Source organism: Nannizzia gypsea, genomic scaffold (assembly GCF_000150975.2).
Source record: "Nannizzia gypsea CBS 118893 supercont1.2 genomic scaffold, whole genome shotgun sequence".
NCBI classification, from domain to species: Eukaryota; Fungi; Ascomycota; class Eurotiomycetes; order Onygenales; family Arthrodermataceae; genus Nannizzia; species Nannizzia gypsea.
In genome coordinates, this window is record NW_003345200.1 from 1,910,145 (window position 1) to 1,923,319 (window position 13,175).

At 47.7% G+C, this 13,175-nt stretch overlaps 5 protein-coding genes across 5 annotated transcripts; 2 read left to right on the plus strand and 3 right to left on the minus strand.

Moving 5' to 3' along the window:
• Positions 1 to 491: 491 nt before the first annotated feature.
• Positions 492 to 2,710, minus strand: MGYG_02739 (histone deacetylase 1; the record flags this gene model as incomplete). Its single annotated transcript, XM_003175160.1, has 4 exons — positions 492 to 1,427; positions 1,485 to 2,026; positions 2,099 to 2,399; positions 2,519 to 2,710. 4 exons carry the CDS (start codon positions 2,708 to 2,710, stop codon positions 492 to 494), a joined length of 1,971 nt encoding a protein of 656 aa, XP_003175208.1.
• Positions 2,711 to 3,297: 587 nt separating this feature from the next.
• MGYG_02740 (26S proteasome non-ATPase regulatory subunit 14) lies at positions 3,298 to 4,542 on the plus strand (the record flags this gene model as incomplete). The annotated part of the gene is made up of 4 exons (XM_003175161.1): positions 3,298 to 3,363; positions 3,457 to 3,710; positions 3,789 to 4,324; positions 4,397 to 4,542. 4 exons carry the CDS (start codon positions 3,298 to 3,300, stop codon positions 4,540 to 4,542), a joined length of 1,002 nt encoding a protein of 333 aa, XP_003175209.1.
• A 257-nt stretch (positions 4,543 to 4,799) lies between these two features.
• MGYG_02741 (hypothetical protein) lies at positions 4,800 to 5,543 on the minus strand (the record flags this gene model as incomplete). The annotated part of the gene is made up of 1 exon (XM_003175162.1): positions 4,800 to 5,543. One exon carries the CDS (start codon positions 5,541 to 5,543, stop codon positions 4,800 to 4,802), a length of 744 nt encoding a protein of 247 aa, XP_003175210.1.
• Positions 5,544 to 6,266: 723 nt separating this feature from the next.
• On the plus strand, positions 6,267 to 7,976 carry MGYG_02742 (phosphatase PSR1; the record flags this gene model as incomplete). Its single annotated transcript, XM_003175163.1, has 2 exons — positions 6,267 to 7,325; positions 7,386 to 7,976. The coding sequence occupies 2 exons, from the start codon at positions 6,267 to 6,269 to the stop codon at positions 7,974 to 7,976; spliced, it is 1,650 nt and encodes a 549-aa protein (XP_003175211.1).
• Positions 7,977 to 10,165: 2,189 nt separating this feature from the next.
• On the minus strand, positions 10,166 to 12,559 carry MGYG_02743 (hypothetical protein; the record flags this gene model as incomplete). The annotated part of the gene is made up of 6 exons (XM_003175164.1): positions 10,166 to 10,620; positions 10,690 to 10,825; positions 10,921 to 11,302; positions 11,373 to 11,498; positions 11,632 to 11,808; positions 11,874 to 12,559. 6 exons carry the CDS (start codon positions 12,557 to 12,559, stop codon positions 10,166 to 10,168), a joined length of 1,962 nt encoding a protein of 653 aa, XP_003175212.1.
• Between the last annotated feature and the right edge of the window lie 616 nt (positions 12,560 to 13,175).

The window sequence follows — 13,175 nt, forward strand, 5'->3', positions numbered from 1 at the left end:
CGTTTCGACGGTTTCCAGCAAAGATAGATTTCGCTTAGTGTGGGCGGAAGAAAAATCTTGGCGGTGTTTTCTGGTTGATCTAAAGAGGATTAGCGTTATTAATTTCACGTGATTTACCCTAGACCTAAAATAAAGCTCAATTTGGAAATCATATGATAGATTAGGTAAGGTTCTGAGAAAGTTTCCAAGGATACACGGTTTATACAAAGTAGATAATTAGAGATGATAGCAAAGCAGGCTGGCAGAGAATAAAATACTGTCAAATGGCAAAGTGAAAAGAAACCAGAGAAGGAAAATTGACGTATTCATGGAACGTACGTCAGAGACAGCCGACGCCTCCTTTTCCATATGTCATTCCTCGCCATGCTGGACCCCAAAGCAAAACTCCTGGATAGATATCTCCCCAAAGCGCCAATAACAGTTACATTGCAAGTGTGATCAATTTAGAAAACCCGAGGATAAAAAGAGAGGAAAGGAAGACCAACAAGCTACTATTTCTCTTTTGGAGTCTCATTAGCCGCATCGGTATCAGGCTTTGATTCTTTGGCTTCCGTGGTATCAGCTGTCTGTGTAGGCTCCGTAGCAATGCTTTCTGGCTCCGGGACACTGGGCTTGGTTTCTTCGGGGGCTGGAGATTTTGGGGGTGTCGTCTCCCGTGCAGGAGACTTGGTAACAGGCGCTTCATCCTGTTCTTCAGCAGGGGGTTCTAGCTCTAGAGTTTCGTCCATGTTCACATCCGCGTCTTCCATTGTTGTGTCCCCGTCAATATTCTCTTGAGGGACTTCCAAGTTTGAAGCAGGTGTGGAGACAGCAGGCTCTTTTTCCTCGGCCTCTGGGGCGGTGCCATTGGTGTCAGCGACTGGAGCCTCATCATCCGCCATTTGTGTATCTGGTTTCGTAGAGGGTTCAATAGCGGGAGGGGAGGGTTTGGCGGGGGCTTCTGTATTTTCTCCTTCGTCCATCTTATCCGCCTGCTCAGGCTCTTCCTCAGGCATGGATGATTCATCTCGAGGAGTGACAATCCCACTGTCTATAATCGAGTCACCATCAAGGTGACGGTAATTGATATTTCCTCGTCTCCTTTCTCTGTTAGGCTGACGGCGGACACCGTTGGCGGCCGCAGATTCTTCGTCCTCACTCTCACTTAGCTCGCCATCTTTTTCGACGTAATTATCAAACCGTCGTTTTGTATATCTTTTATCCTTGTTCTCGTCTTCATCAAGATCGTCAAGAATAGCATCGGCTTCGTCATCCATGCCGTCGACAAGTGGGTCCCTTGGGACATCCGTCATTTGAACTGACGGAGCGAACGTGGTACGCCGTAAGTTTTCAACGACTTGCATTCGAATCTTCTCCAGGTACTCCTTAGAGTTGGCGTTATCCATGTTTGAGGGGCGGACGTCCAATTCATAATCAGGAGAAAAGTACTATAATTCGGTAAGCATGCCGCCAGGGTAAAGGGTTTAGGCAATCCGAGAACTTACTTCATAATAGTCGTTATATGGAAGCTCTGTTGGAAGCTGATTTCCAACAAGCACACCAGTTTCATATGCCCACGTTCGAGCAACATTTCTCATTGTGTAGCCTCCTCCTCCCAGGATTAGTGTCGGGAGGTTAAAGCTTTTGACGTATTTAACGCAGTTTGCATGACCGCGCATACTCAAGTTAAAGCATCCCAGACGGTCGCCAGACAAACTATCACCACCGCATTGAAGGACGACAGCCTCTGGACGGTACCATTCCATAACATGCTTGATAACCGGTTCAAAGATGCCTTTATAAGAAACATCATCTATGCCATCTCTGAGGGGGAAATTGACAGCATAATATTTTCCCGCGCCGACACCGATATCGCGCAGTTCACCGGTCCCGGGGAAATATTCTCCGTATTTATGGAATGAGACCGTCATAACACGGTCGGTGGTATAAAAAGCCTCCTCGACACCATCACCATGATGGACGTCAATATCAATATAAAGGACGCGCTGCTTGAAACGCAGAAGTTCGAGAATTCCGAGAACAATGTCTTAAATAAAGAGTTGTCAGTTTCTTTCTCCAGGGGAAAACCTGAAAGAAAACAGCGAAGAGTAAGGCCTACCGTTAACGTAGCAGAAACCACTTGCTTCGCTTTTCTTTGCATGATGAAGACCGCCAGCCCAGTTGACTGCAATATCGCACTTATTTCTGTTAAGGCGCGCAGCACCTTCCATAGAGCCTCCTGCGCTGATTCCACAGAACTCAAAAAGTCCATCAAACACAGGGCAATCATCACCCACGTTATAACGGCTCTGCTCCTTTGCGTACTGGTCCATATTATCAGGGGTAACTTTGGCGAGGAAGTCTATGTACTCGTCGGTATGAAACTGCGTCATCTCGAATTTGCTCGCGGGTTTTGCGCGCTGTAAACCAGGTTGTTTGCCATCAGCTACCAATTTCTCATTTTAGACCTCCACGTCGTAGAGCAGCAAAATATAATCATGAATCATAAATCATAAATCAACAGCTCAGTCGGACTTACGTATATCTCCATCTTTTTATAGAGTCCATAGTTCATCACCAAGCTGTGGGTCATTCTGATGCGATGGGGCTTCATGGGGTGTCCGGCGACATATGCATAATTGCCCACATCGGAGTCGTAGAAGTAGGCGATGCGCTTTTTATCCGTCGACCCATTTGTGACGGGAGCATCCAGAGGTGCAAACCCGGTCATGATGGGCAAGCTTTGGGTAACAGGGGAGCTTCAAGAACGGTTTCCTATATAGTGGTTCTGTCGCAGTAAATCAAATCTGCGAAAAGGGGAGAGGAAGTTGAGCAGTTAGAGAGCAATGGTAGGTCCCATAGCCTCGTAAATAACACACTGAGGGTAACAATATAGTAGACCAGGAGTTCTGTCAAGAGCTTTGCTTGCAGCAGCAGCGGAAGCAAAGGTAGAATGCAAAATGATGAAATGTTTCTTCTTTCTTCCTGGGCGATGGGGGAGTTGAAATGGATTAACAGAACGGCTGACTAAGCAGAGACTCGGCGTTCGGATTAACTCATCGGAACCAGCTGTCGCTTTTCGGCCAAAACGACGCAAGCCAAAGCCAAAGCCAAAGGCAGAGCAGCAACAAGCAAAAGCAACAAGCTCAACTTTCACCTTTTCTTTGCCAGTTCTTTAGCTGCTTCCCCTTGCTCCTCAGTTGGTGACTGGCGGCTAGAGATATAGCAGCTGTTTGCGCGCAACTCCCCCTCTTCTCCGTTTTCACCGTAGCTACATTTCAAAGCTTCGTCTCAGGCAAGGCACAACAAGCTATCGTCATGGAGCGGTTTAGCCGGATGCTACAAGCTGCCCAAGGCATGGGCATGAGTAACGCTCCTCAAGGGGTAAGAGATTACCCTATGTCTGCTCTGTTTTTGCGGGCGTGGCGCCTTTTGCTCGTTCATAGAAACTGCGTATCTGACCTGGAGCCTGAATAGGATACTCCCAACCTTATTGATAACTCCGAGACTGTTCATATATCCTCTCTGGCGCTTCTTAAGATGTTACGGCATGGTCGAGCAGGTGTACCTATGGAAGTCATGGGTTTGATGCTGGGAGAGTTTGTTGACGAATACACTGTCAGAGTTGTGGACGTGTTCGCTATGCCCCAGAGCGGTACTGGTGTCAGTGTCGAAGCTGTGGACCCTGTATTCCAGACAAAAATGATGGAGATGCTCCGACAGACAGGAAGGTACAGTGATACAGCTTCCCGCTTACTACTGTCTTCATAGACCATTGTTGTCTTTTTTACTCACAAGTGAGTGTGCAGACCAGAAACCGTCGTTGGATGGTACCACTCCCATCCTGGTTTTGGATGCTGGCTTTCCTCCGTCGATATCAACACCCAGCAATCTTTCGAACAACTCACCCCTCGTGCCGTTGCCGTTGTCGTTGATCCTATACAATCCGTCAAAGGAAAGGTTGTCATCGACGCTTTCCGATTAATATCTCCTCAGACTCTTGTTATGGGCCAGGAGCCTCGTCAGACCACATCTAACCTTGGACACCTCAACAAACCATCCATCCAAGCTTTGATTCACGGCCTCAACCGTCATTACTACAGTATTGCCATCAACTACAGGAAGACAGGACTGGAAGAGAATATGCTCATGAACCTCCACAAGCACGTATGGACTGAAGCTCTCCAAATGAACGACTTTAGGGAGGAACGAAAGGAAAACGTGGAGCGGCTGCAGAAGCTTGTTGGACTTGCCGAAGGATATGAAAAGAGGGTTAAAGAGGAGTCAGAGCTCACACCAGAACAGCTCAAGACGCGCTATGTTGGAAAACTTGACCCCAAGAAACGTAAGTCCGCCTTAAATGCCTGATATCTTTATTTATGCTTTGACTAACTCGGAATCTTTCTCTCCGTAACAGATATTGAGGATGTCGGTCAGCAGCTTATAGAAGACAACATTGTGGCCGTGTCCCGACAGATGATTGATAAGGAGGCATCTCTAGCTCGAGATAGTCGATCCAAAACCCACCAGCAAGACATGATGGAGACTGATGAGGAAATATAACGCCTCTTGCCTACGTAGCATTATGTTCTCTCTTCGAACCATGACTCTATTATGACACACAGCTGCCTTCTACGTAATAATGCTCCCATTCGTAATTTAATTGATCAATGAGAAACAAAAAGTAGATTAGTCTATAGTGTATATATCAAAACAAAAGTCTATTAACACAGTGAAAGTGCGAGCGCTCTTTATATAAAACGAAAGGGGGGTCGGGGGAATCGTGAAATACCAAACGAATGCTTAAATGCTTATATATATCAACAAATGGCAGTAGATGAATTCGATGATTTAAAGGGACCAGCCCATCGAATCTTCTTCTTCGTAGTCTGAATTTCTTGAACCAGACCACTGACCAGGCCGCCATTTCTCTCGATCGACGAGTAGCCATCAATGACAACATATCGCAGGCTAGGGAGGTCTTTCAGTATGCCGTGTAGGAGCCGACATGAGAACTTGGTATAGAAATCCTTGGAAATGCGGAATGGCTCAAACATTGGGTTTGACGGGTCGCACAGCACTAGTATCTCCAACGTATGGACCCCCTCCATTGATTTGAGCCCGAGTTTCTCATTGACGACCCAGGATTCCGGTGGCTCGGTCCAGCTCGAGCCCAGCACGAGCCGTAGAACCCTCACCGCACTCTTGTATCGGGGCGCGAGGTCGCAGACGTTCGGCACGATGGAGGGCTGATGTTGCACGGGAAAGATGCGGAAGGTGTAGGAGGAGTAGAGGTATTGGGATACATCGTCGTGAAAACGGCGGGAGGCCAACATGACACTTGTACGCCTATGCCGGCCAAACTTTGGGGAGGCCAGCTCTTTGTCGGTTGGTTTACGGGCTTGCCTAACAGGCCTCACGATTCGAGGCGGCCCCGAAAAGACGTACGAGTACACCTTACACCGGAGCTCCCACGGCAGATCGAAGAATCTACACTCATTATCCTGCCCTCGCTCTCTCGACTGGCCACTCATGCTTTTGCCCTTAGCGGATGGCGGTATCATGGTAGGCGTTGCCGGGCCGAAACCGAAAAAGGAACGATAAAGGCAGACGAGGCTCAAAGCTGCAGAGGTCCCGACCACGCAGGTAGCTTGCCTACCATTCTCCAGCGGGACACCAAGCTGCTGCTAGCGAGCGAGTTTAACACGAAACGACAGAGGACGTAACCGATGTGTCGACACCGACGGAGACCAAGCAACTCATAGGAAGCCCTAGCTGTTTCTCTTGGTGGCGCGATGGCTATATGAGATATGTCATAAAGCCTTGATCTACCCAGCTATTACAACACAATGGGCACTGACGGCGAACAAGGTGTCAAATTTCGCTCACTGGGATCGATTAATAACTTTCTGGGAAGAAGAAGAGAAAAGAAAAGAAGAAGAAGAAGAGAGAGAAAGAAGAGAACGAAGAATCTGAAGCAGAAAAAGTTCGGATGAGAGAAAAAGGCTCGAAAGATTATACGATTATATAAGCTTATGTCACGTGTCTAGACTCTCTGCGGGTCTAGTCCCTTTCGGGAAAGCTGAAGCTTTTTCAGATTTTATAGACATCAATTTTTCGCTACGTCAGAGAACTCGAGGACGCAGAGGACGAAGCTGCTGCTGCGAGGAATTGGGCCGTCCCTTTTACTATCCCTTTAATAATACCATGATATGAGTTGATGGGGAAGCTGGTTGTCTAATATTTGTTGAACAAACGACGTCAAGCTACCGCACACACAGCCCAAGATGCTCTCACGCTCTATACTTCCACTGGCAAGGCAGAGGGCCATAACAGCTGGCACCAGACTGTCCCTCGCCTCCTCACATGCCAGATATTACGCCCGCGACTCCAAGAAGCCATCGAAACCCAGTGGCTACACAATCCCGTCGTCGGCTCCCTCGTCGGGACCTTTGTCAGACGGCCAGAAGCCCAGAGTTGTCCCCCAGCCCAAGACACCCGCTACAGACAAATTATCAGAAGAACAAGTCGAGTTCGAGACATCCTCTGAGTCACAAAAGAATACAGCTCCTCAATCTGTGAAGGCCGGGGCTGGATCAAAACAACAGTCCGCCGAGAGTGAGAACGAGAAGGCGGAGCCGGAGAGTGTCAGCCAGCAAGAACAACACCCACTTCCAGACCTGACACGAGGAATTCCGTCTACTTTGGGTGCTGAAGTGGAATCACAAGCGAAGCGCCGCAGTAGAGGACTCAATTTGACTGAAGATCCAGAGAAGGAATCTGAGGATGATGGGGGCCGTGGCGATACTCCAAAGGACGAATACGTTTCGTCCCTTGAAAGGCGTAGAAACAAGATGACCAATTTGACCTTTGCCGCCTTCCTGGGTCTCGCTATTGCTGGCACCGCATACCTTGGCCGCAATTGGGATACAAAGGAAGAGGAAGATGCACACCCAAATGCACCCTCTGGGTGGGGGTTCGGCCTTCTCTTCGATCGCATCAAAGCCCGCATGTCTGACATCACAAGCTACTACAAGGACCCTGCCTTTGAAAAGCTCCTGCCCGAAGAAGATCCTCAATTTAGACAGCCATACACCCTAGTCATCAGTCTCGAAGATCTGCTCGTTCACAGCGAATGGACCCGTGAGCATGGATGGCGAGTAGCGAAGAGACCCGGTGTTGATTACTTCCTTCGCTATCTCAATCAGTACTACGAGTTGGTTCTTTTCACAACTGTTCCTAGCATGATGGCAGACCAGGTTCTACGAAAACTTGATCCATACCGAATCATTAGGTGGCCACTCTTCAGAGAAGCCACCAAATATGAGGATGGTGAATATGTTAAGGTAACTCCTCGCCTGTGCTCTACATTCCAGCCACGGTTTTTACTAACATGCTACACATAGGACCTTTCTTACCTAAACCGCGACCTTTCGAAAGTTATAATGGTTGATACTCATGCTCCTCACGCCAAACGCCAGCCGGAAAACGCCATCATACTACCAAAGTGGAAAGGAGATTCAAAGGACAAGTCACTCGTTGCTCTGATTCCCTTTTTGGAATATGTTGCTGGAATGGGCATCGATGATGTCAGACCTGTCCTCAAATCCTTTGAGGGAACTTTCATCCCAGCTGAATTCGCCAAGCGTGAAAAGGCCATGCGTGACAAGTTTGAGAAGCAGCTTGCCGAAGAGAGATCCAAGCGACCGAAACACAGTGTAGGTAGCATTAGTTCCCTCTTTGGCATAAAGCCCGCTGGGTCATCGATAGCTGGTCTTGAAGATGGCCAATCAGGGAGTATAGAGGAAGGAAAAATGCTATGGGATCAAATCCGTGAGAGAGGCCAGAAGCAATACGAAATGATCGAAAAGGAGATCCGAGAGAACGGCGAGAAATGGCTGGCTGAAATGGCTGCCGAAGAGGAGAAGGCCAGAGAAGAACAGATGAAAGGCATGAAGAACAGCTTGACAGGCTTCTTCGGAAATGATGGTAAATAAACTACCAAAACCGCCTTCGGACCCGATCGGACGTGATCTCCAGCCGGAAGAAAAGCATGAAAAGGGGGAAATGTTGATGAATGGTACGCCGACTTGGGTTTTATTCCCTCCTGTACAGCTTGGCTACTAATCCACGGATCTATATGGAGACTTCGCCTGCGTCCTTCTCGTCTCTTTTCTTTTCTTTTTTTTTAATTACTTTCTACCCTGTCTTTATATCAAACCTCTCTTTTTTTCATGTGGACATGAGGATGGAAACCCCCAACTGTGTGTTATCTTACGACTCTTCCCTCCCCTGCCTACATTGCTGTACCCTAACCCTTTACATTCGATATTAATCCCTTCCTTTTAGACTCCCTTGCATACCGGTGGATGTTGGCATGTGCAGCATAATACTATTCCAACTTTTGGCGTTTCCTCTTGGATCATGTTTTGGAAATGGGACGATCATTTAGCCCGCTTGATGCTATATACGCTAGCTTCAGTTCCATATTCGCAAATGGTTTAAAGCGTGTTAAAAAATGTACTTTATTGAAACGTATCTCGACTCTCCAGGATAAGAAAAGGAAGGGTGCCGGATAATTAAACCAGTGTTGAAAGCAGTCTCATGCCATAGTGGCTTCAGCAACCTTCCTACCGCATCCGTTGTGGTTTGATAGTGATACCACCCTCATGTACTATACTTAAACGTAGCAGAACTCGGTATACCAGCACTTTCAGATCTAATATAATCATGGTTGTTTTTATTAGAAGAGACTCAGATGTTGAAAGGTTATAAGCTATCTACTCTATACTCTAGCAAACTAAATAAGGCCAATGCCTCAAATGTGTACGCAGACATATCTGGTTCCCCATAGTACTAGAGCTCAACAACACCAAGCCTTTGCCTAAGAGCAACAACAGACGGCTCTCCAGCATCGGCATCATGAGCGTCGTGGCCGAATGTAGCATTCCTGATGGCCTAAAGCGGCCGTCAGCTAAGCCCTAACTGCCAAATGTCTTCCTATATCTCTGAAGTAAACATTTTTATACTAGTTAGCAGCTTCTCACCACGGATTGAATATCTTTTCAGCTTTCTGAACTGCAGTTGTCGTGTTTGGCGTACGTTAATTGTACTAGTTATCTAGTTATATCCCACTCGTATTAGGAATAGGAACATTGGCTGCCTCGTATGACCGCGTCGTAATTATCTATAATTAAACACCAAAAGAAAGAGTCTGTAAATAAAGGCGACCCTGACTACGGAGTATTCCATCTGTAACGATACACGTCCAACCCAGGACATCGTCTCCTTGGTAGGGATAAACCTATAAATAAAGTCATCGACACCTTGGCTCGCTCTCCTTGGTCAATACAATGCATCTCAAAGACCCTAGACGCTCACACCTGTGGGGTCAATCTCGGAAGCAGCCCATCTCTGCCACGGGATGATTGAGAACCGCATGTGCCGGTCTGGATAATGCATGTTATAACCACGGAATTCTATTCTAGTCTAGGGAGAGCCGGCAGCTCGGTTGTGTTAGCCAACGGTTTTCTCCACATCCAGAGGAAATATAACTAACCACCTCGGTAGTTAGCTGGTTACTCAAAATACGGGGCCCCGGGAACAGTTTCAATGACCAATATAAACTGCGGCACGGGAAAAGATATCGGGAAGCCAGATTGATGGATGCTGCGGAAAACTTTTAGCCTTATCGGAGAGGAAAAGTCAGAGTGATCGGCCTGGGGAAGATGGCTGGCTGGCAAGCTAACGAACCCGGAGGTTGTTTGGTCTACAAGTACTCCGTATAAAGATAAATAGCTGGCCAGCTGGTGGTTGTTTATTATAGTTAAGGTTGCGGTGGTCAAACATATAAATATTAAAACATAGAATAGTGCCCGCGGATAATTGGACAAACGACACAGCTATTTCAACTCCCGTTTCCCCCCTTTGCCATCCGTCTGTCTCATCTCTCCTTTCTCAAACAAGCAAAGATAGAAGCTCATGGCCAGTTCATCAGCAGAAGATGCGACGCAATGATATATATGATACACGGCTGCCACATATAATAAATACAGGGGGGTATTCAATCCATACAAAAGGCCGCCCATAAACCAATCAAACACAAAAAAAAAATAAAAATGAATGAATATATACACCACAAGCAAGGAAGCCTGCGGAATTTCTAATATTTCCTTTTCGGCTTTTCCTACGGCAACGGCGTCATGTTCATGAAATTGGTGTCCTGGTCTTGCAGGCCCGATACATCCCAGATTCCGGTCATATCGAAAGGAAAACCATCCATCGTTCCAAATGTACCGGAAATGGACATCATGTCGTCAACAATATCATTGTGGTTTGCTCGATCGTACGGTGTCATTGCGACAGCTTCGGTGGCATCGGAACCCTGGTGATTTATGGTTGCATTTCGATTGAGCTCTGAAGCCTGTACAACCTCCTCAGTGGTATGCTTGCTTAAAATCTTCTCGCAGTGGTCAAGGCACATGTCGCCAACATCCCAGTCATTTTCAGAACGTGCTTTTTCAAGAACACCGCGGAGAATGCTGACGTTATTGAGACAGGATCGAGCAATCTCTGGATCAGATGTCTCTAGAGCAGAGCGGACGAGAAGAGTTGCTGTTGATGTCAAGTGGTATGAACTGTCTGTTATTATTGTCAGTTATCTCGTTGGCCTCTTCTGTAGACGAAAATCCAAGTTCGGTTACGGCTTACAGGACATCCAAAACTCTTGGTACTGCGGTTTTCGTAGCGAGAGCATAAACTGAACTATTTCCTCGGCAGCCTTCCTGCATTCTGTTTGGAAGTATCGACGGGCCTCTGTGTTTGGGTTGTCTGAGGGGTTAACTTCCTGCAGCCATTCCTCCTCCAATTGATTAGCGTCATGAACATTTACTTGCCGTTGTGTTTGTCTGACACGCCGGCAGAGGGAATACAGCGACTTACTTGGAGCTCAACTCTACAAACAAGCATTTTGAGCGCTAAAAAGGCTAGCTGCATGCTGCTGGCTCCCGATGTTGACGGGGTGTCTTGGTCTTGTGGCACTTTTAGCCAATCCGGCAAAGAATCTTCCCATCGATCCAGGTCTGATCTCATTCTCCTGAGGATTTTTGATGTCTCCTTCGAAGGTCTCGGTTGGAGTCCATATACCAAAGGAAGAAGATCGCCGAGAATCTCAGTTAACTGGCACAAAGCGATATAGCAATGCGCAGTTCTGACTCTTTGCTGCGTGGGATTTGCTTGCGGCACTAGGACGCTGATTGTGGGAAGAGGAACATCATACTGATTGCGTGAGATATGCGGCGGTACACCATGGCCATAACTTGCCCTATTCCCTGGAGTTAAAAATAAAATTACACGGCTAAAGCGTTAAATACGAAACGAGTCCATGATCTTACCATTTATCGTGAATGACCACCCCCCACCAGAGCCGAATACGCTGGTTCTTCTCTGCACGGGATAATTTCCAGTTGCTTGGATCTCGATTGAGGCCTAAACAATGCGCAAGGGCCACGGTGCGGCCACTGTTGATGGAATCCACCACATTGAGCTTAGATAGGTCTTCCAGTTAGGTCGATCAGAGCTGCAGTCAGTGTCGACAGCCCTGGAGCCGAAAACTCTTCGTGCAGCGCAGCCACGGCCATGTTAACGGCATACCTGACATCAGGCTTTGGATGTGGAGCGAGGATCGGTGATTGGTTCCAATATATTAATGATGTAGCATATACCTGACACAGCAATGCAGGCGGGACACTGTCATCTTGAGCCTCATACCCACTCAAAAATGCTTCTTCATCAAATATTGGGAATGAAGCATTAATCTTGTCAAGGAATCTAGGAGAGACCGGTGAGCGGCTGATACATTATGCAATGCAGAGAGGGAAATAACTGGAACATACATCTTGATTAGATCATGCTTGAACGGGCCCAATACCTGCTCGATAACCTCCCTTTGGTTTTCACCGGGAGTTCCAGTCGTCCTGAGACCCTGCCGTCGCCTCGATACAGTAGTGTATAGAATTGGTTTTCTCGGATCATTGGAGTAGACATTATACGGTGTCTTTCGGTCTGGACTGTGGTTATTCGACCTTTCGCTGTACCGCTCAATAACCTGAGCATCGGCCGCAGCAACTGGACCGATGATATGTACAGACTCTCCCGGCCCGTGCCTACAGCGCTGGTCATTCTCTGCTTTAGACGAAAGCTTGACAAGATTTTCCTTGGGGCCCGCCTGTGGGATTTCCACGAGATTTCTAGCAGGAGGCGTCGAGCTCATCTCATCATGGGTTCTCTTCAGCCCTTTGGTATCGGGAGGCATGCTCCAGGGCTTAGTGTCGGCACTGGCAGTTGGTGCGGACTGGTCTATCAGGCTTGACTTGTCCTCGCCATAATGGCAATCTGCCCCCTGAACTCTGCACAGCAGGCATGACTGGCCAGGCAAATCGACTGTACAACGAGACTTGCGTTTTCGGCACAAGTCGCATGCCCGGACTTTGTGTGACCGGTAGGGGCGCGATCCAGTGCTGAGAGCATATTGCTGAGTGTCTCTGGGCGCGACTGTGGTAGGCCGAGGAGGTGCAGCCATCTCGAAAATGAATGAATAAATGCAACACTATGATAATATAGAAACGAGCGTTCTCCTAGGGATTAAACAAAGGCTTCCCGTTATCCTGTATGTTAAATAGCTAGCCGGTCGAGAGTCCTTAAATCTGCATTGGTAAAGGTCGTGACACTACCATCGGGTAAACGGGGCTATTTTTTTTTTCTTTTCAAGAATGAAAAAATGTGGCGTCAAGTCCCAAGATCCAGAGCTCCCAGTTGATCGTGAAACAGCTGACCGGCGCGCGCACCCATCACGCAGAGGCAACGCCTTTCAGATGTGTCCTTGAGCCCGCGACGTCCTGCATCTCGGTTGTATCAATGTGTTCCCTTTTTCTTCCCTGCCTCTTTTTCGATATTGCAAGGGCCAAGGGCCTCTGCTTGCCGCCTTCCCCCGCCCTAATTGGCCAATGGGTCTCGGGACGGAGTAATATTTATCCTTGTTGCTTATTAAGATGCCCCGCCCGAATCAACGTCTTTTCATTGGTCCATCTGCCAATAAGGTTGGTTCCAATCCGGACTAGCGGCATAGCCTCTGATTGGTTAGTGTTATTGTGGTTTTTGCTGATTCATCATCTCTCAACGTCTTTCGCGAGCCAAAA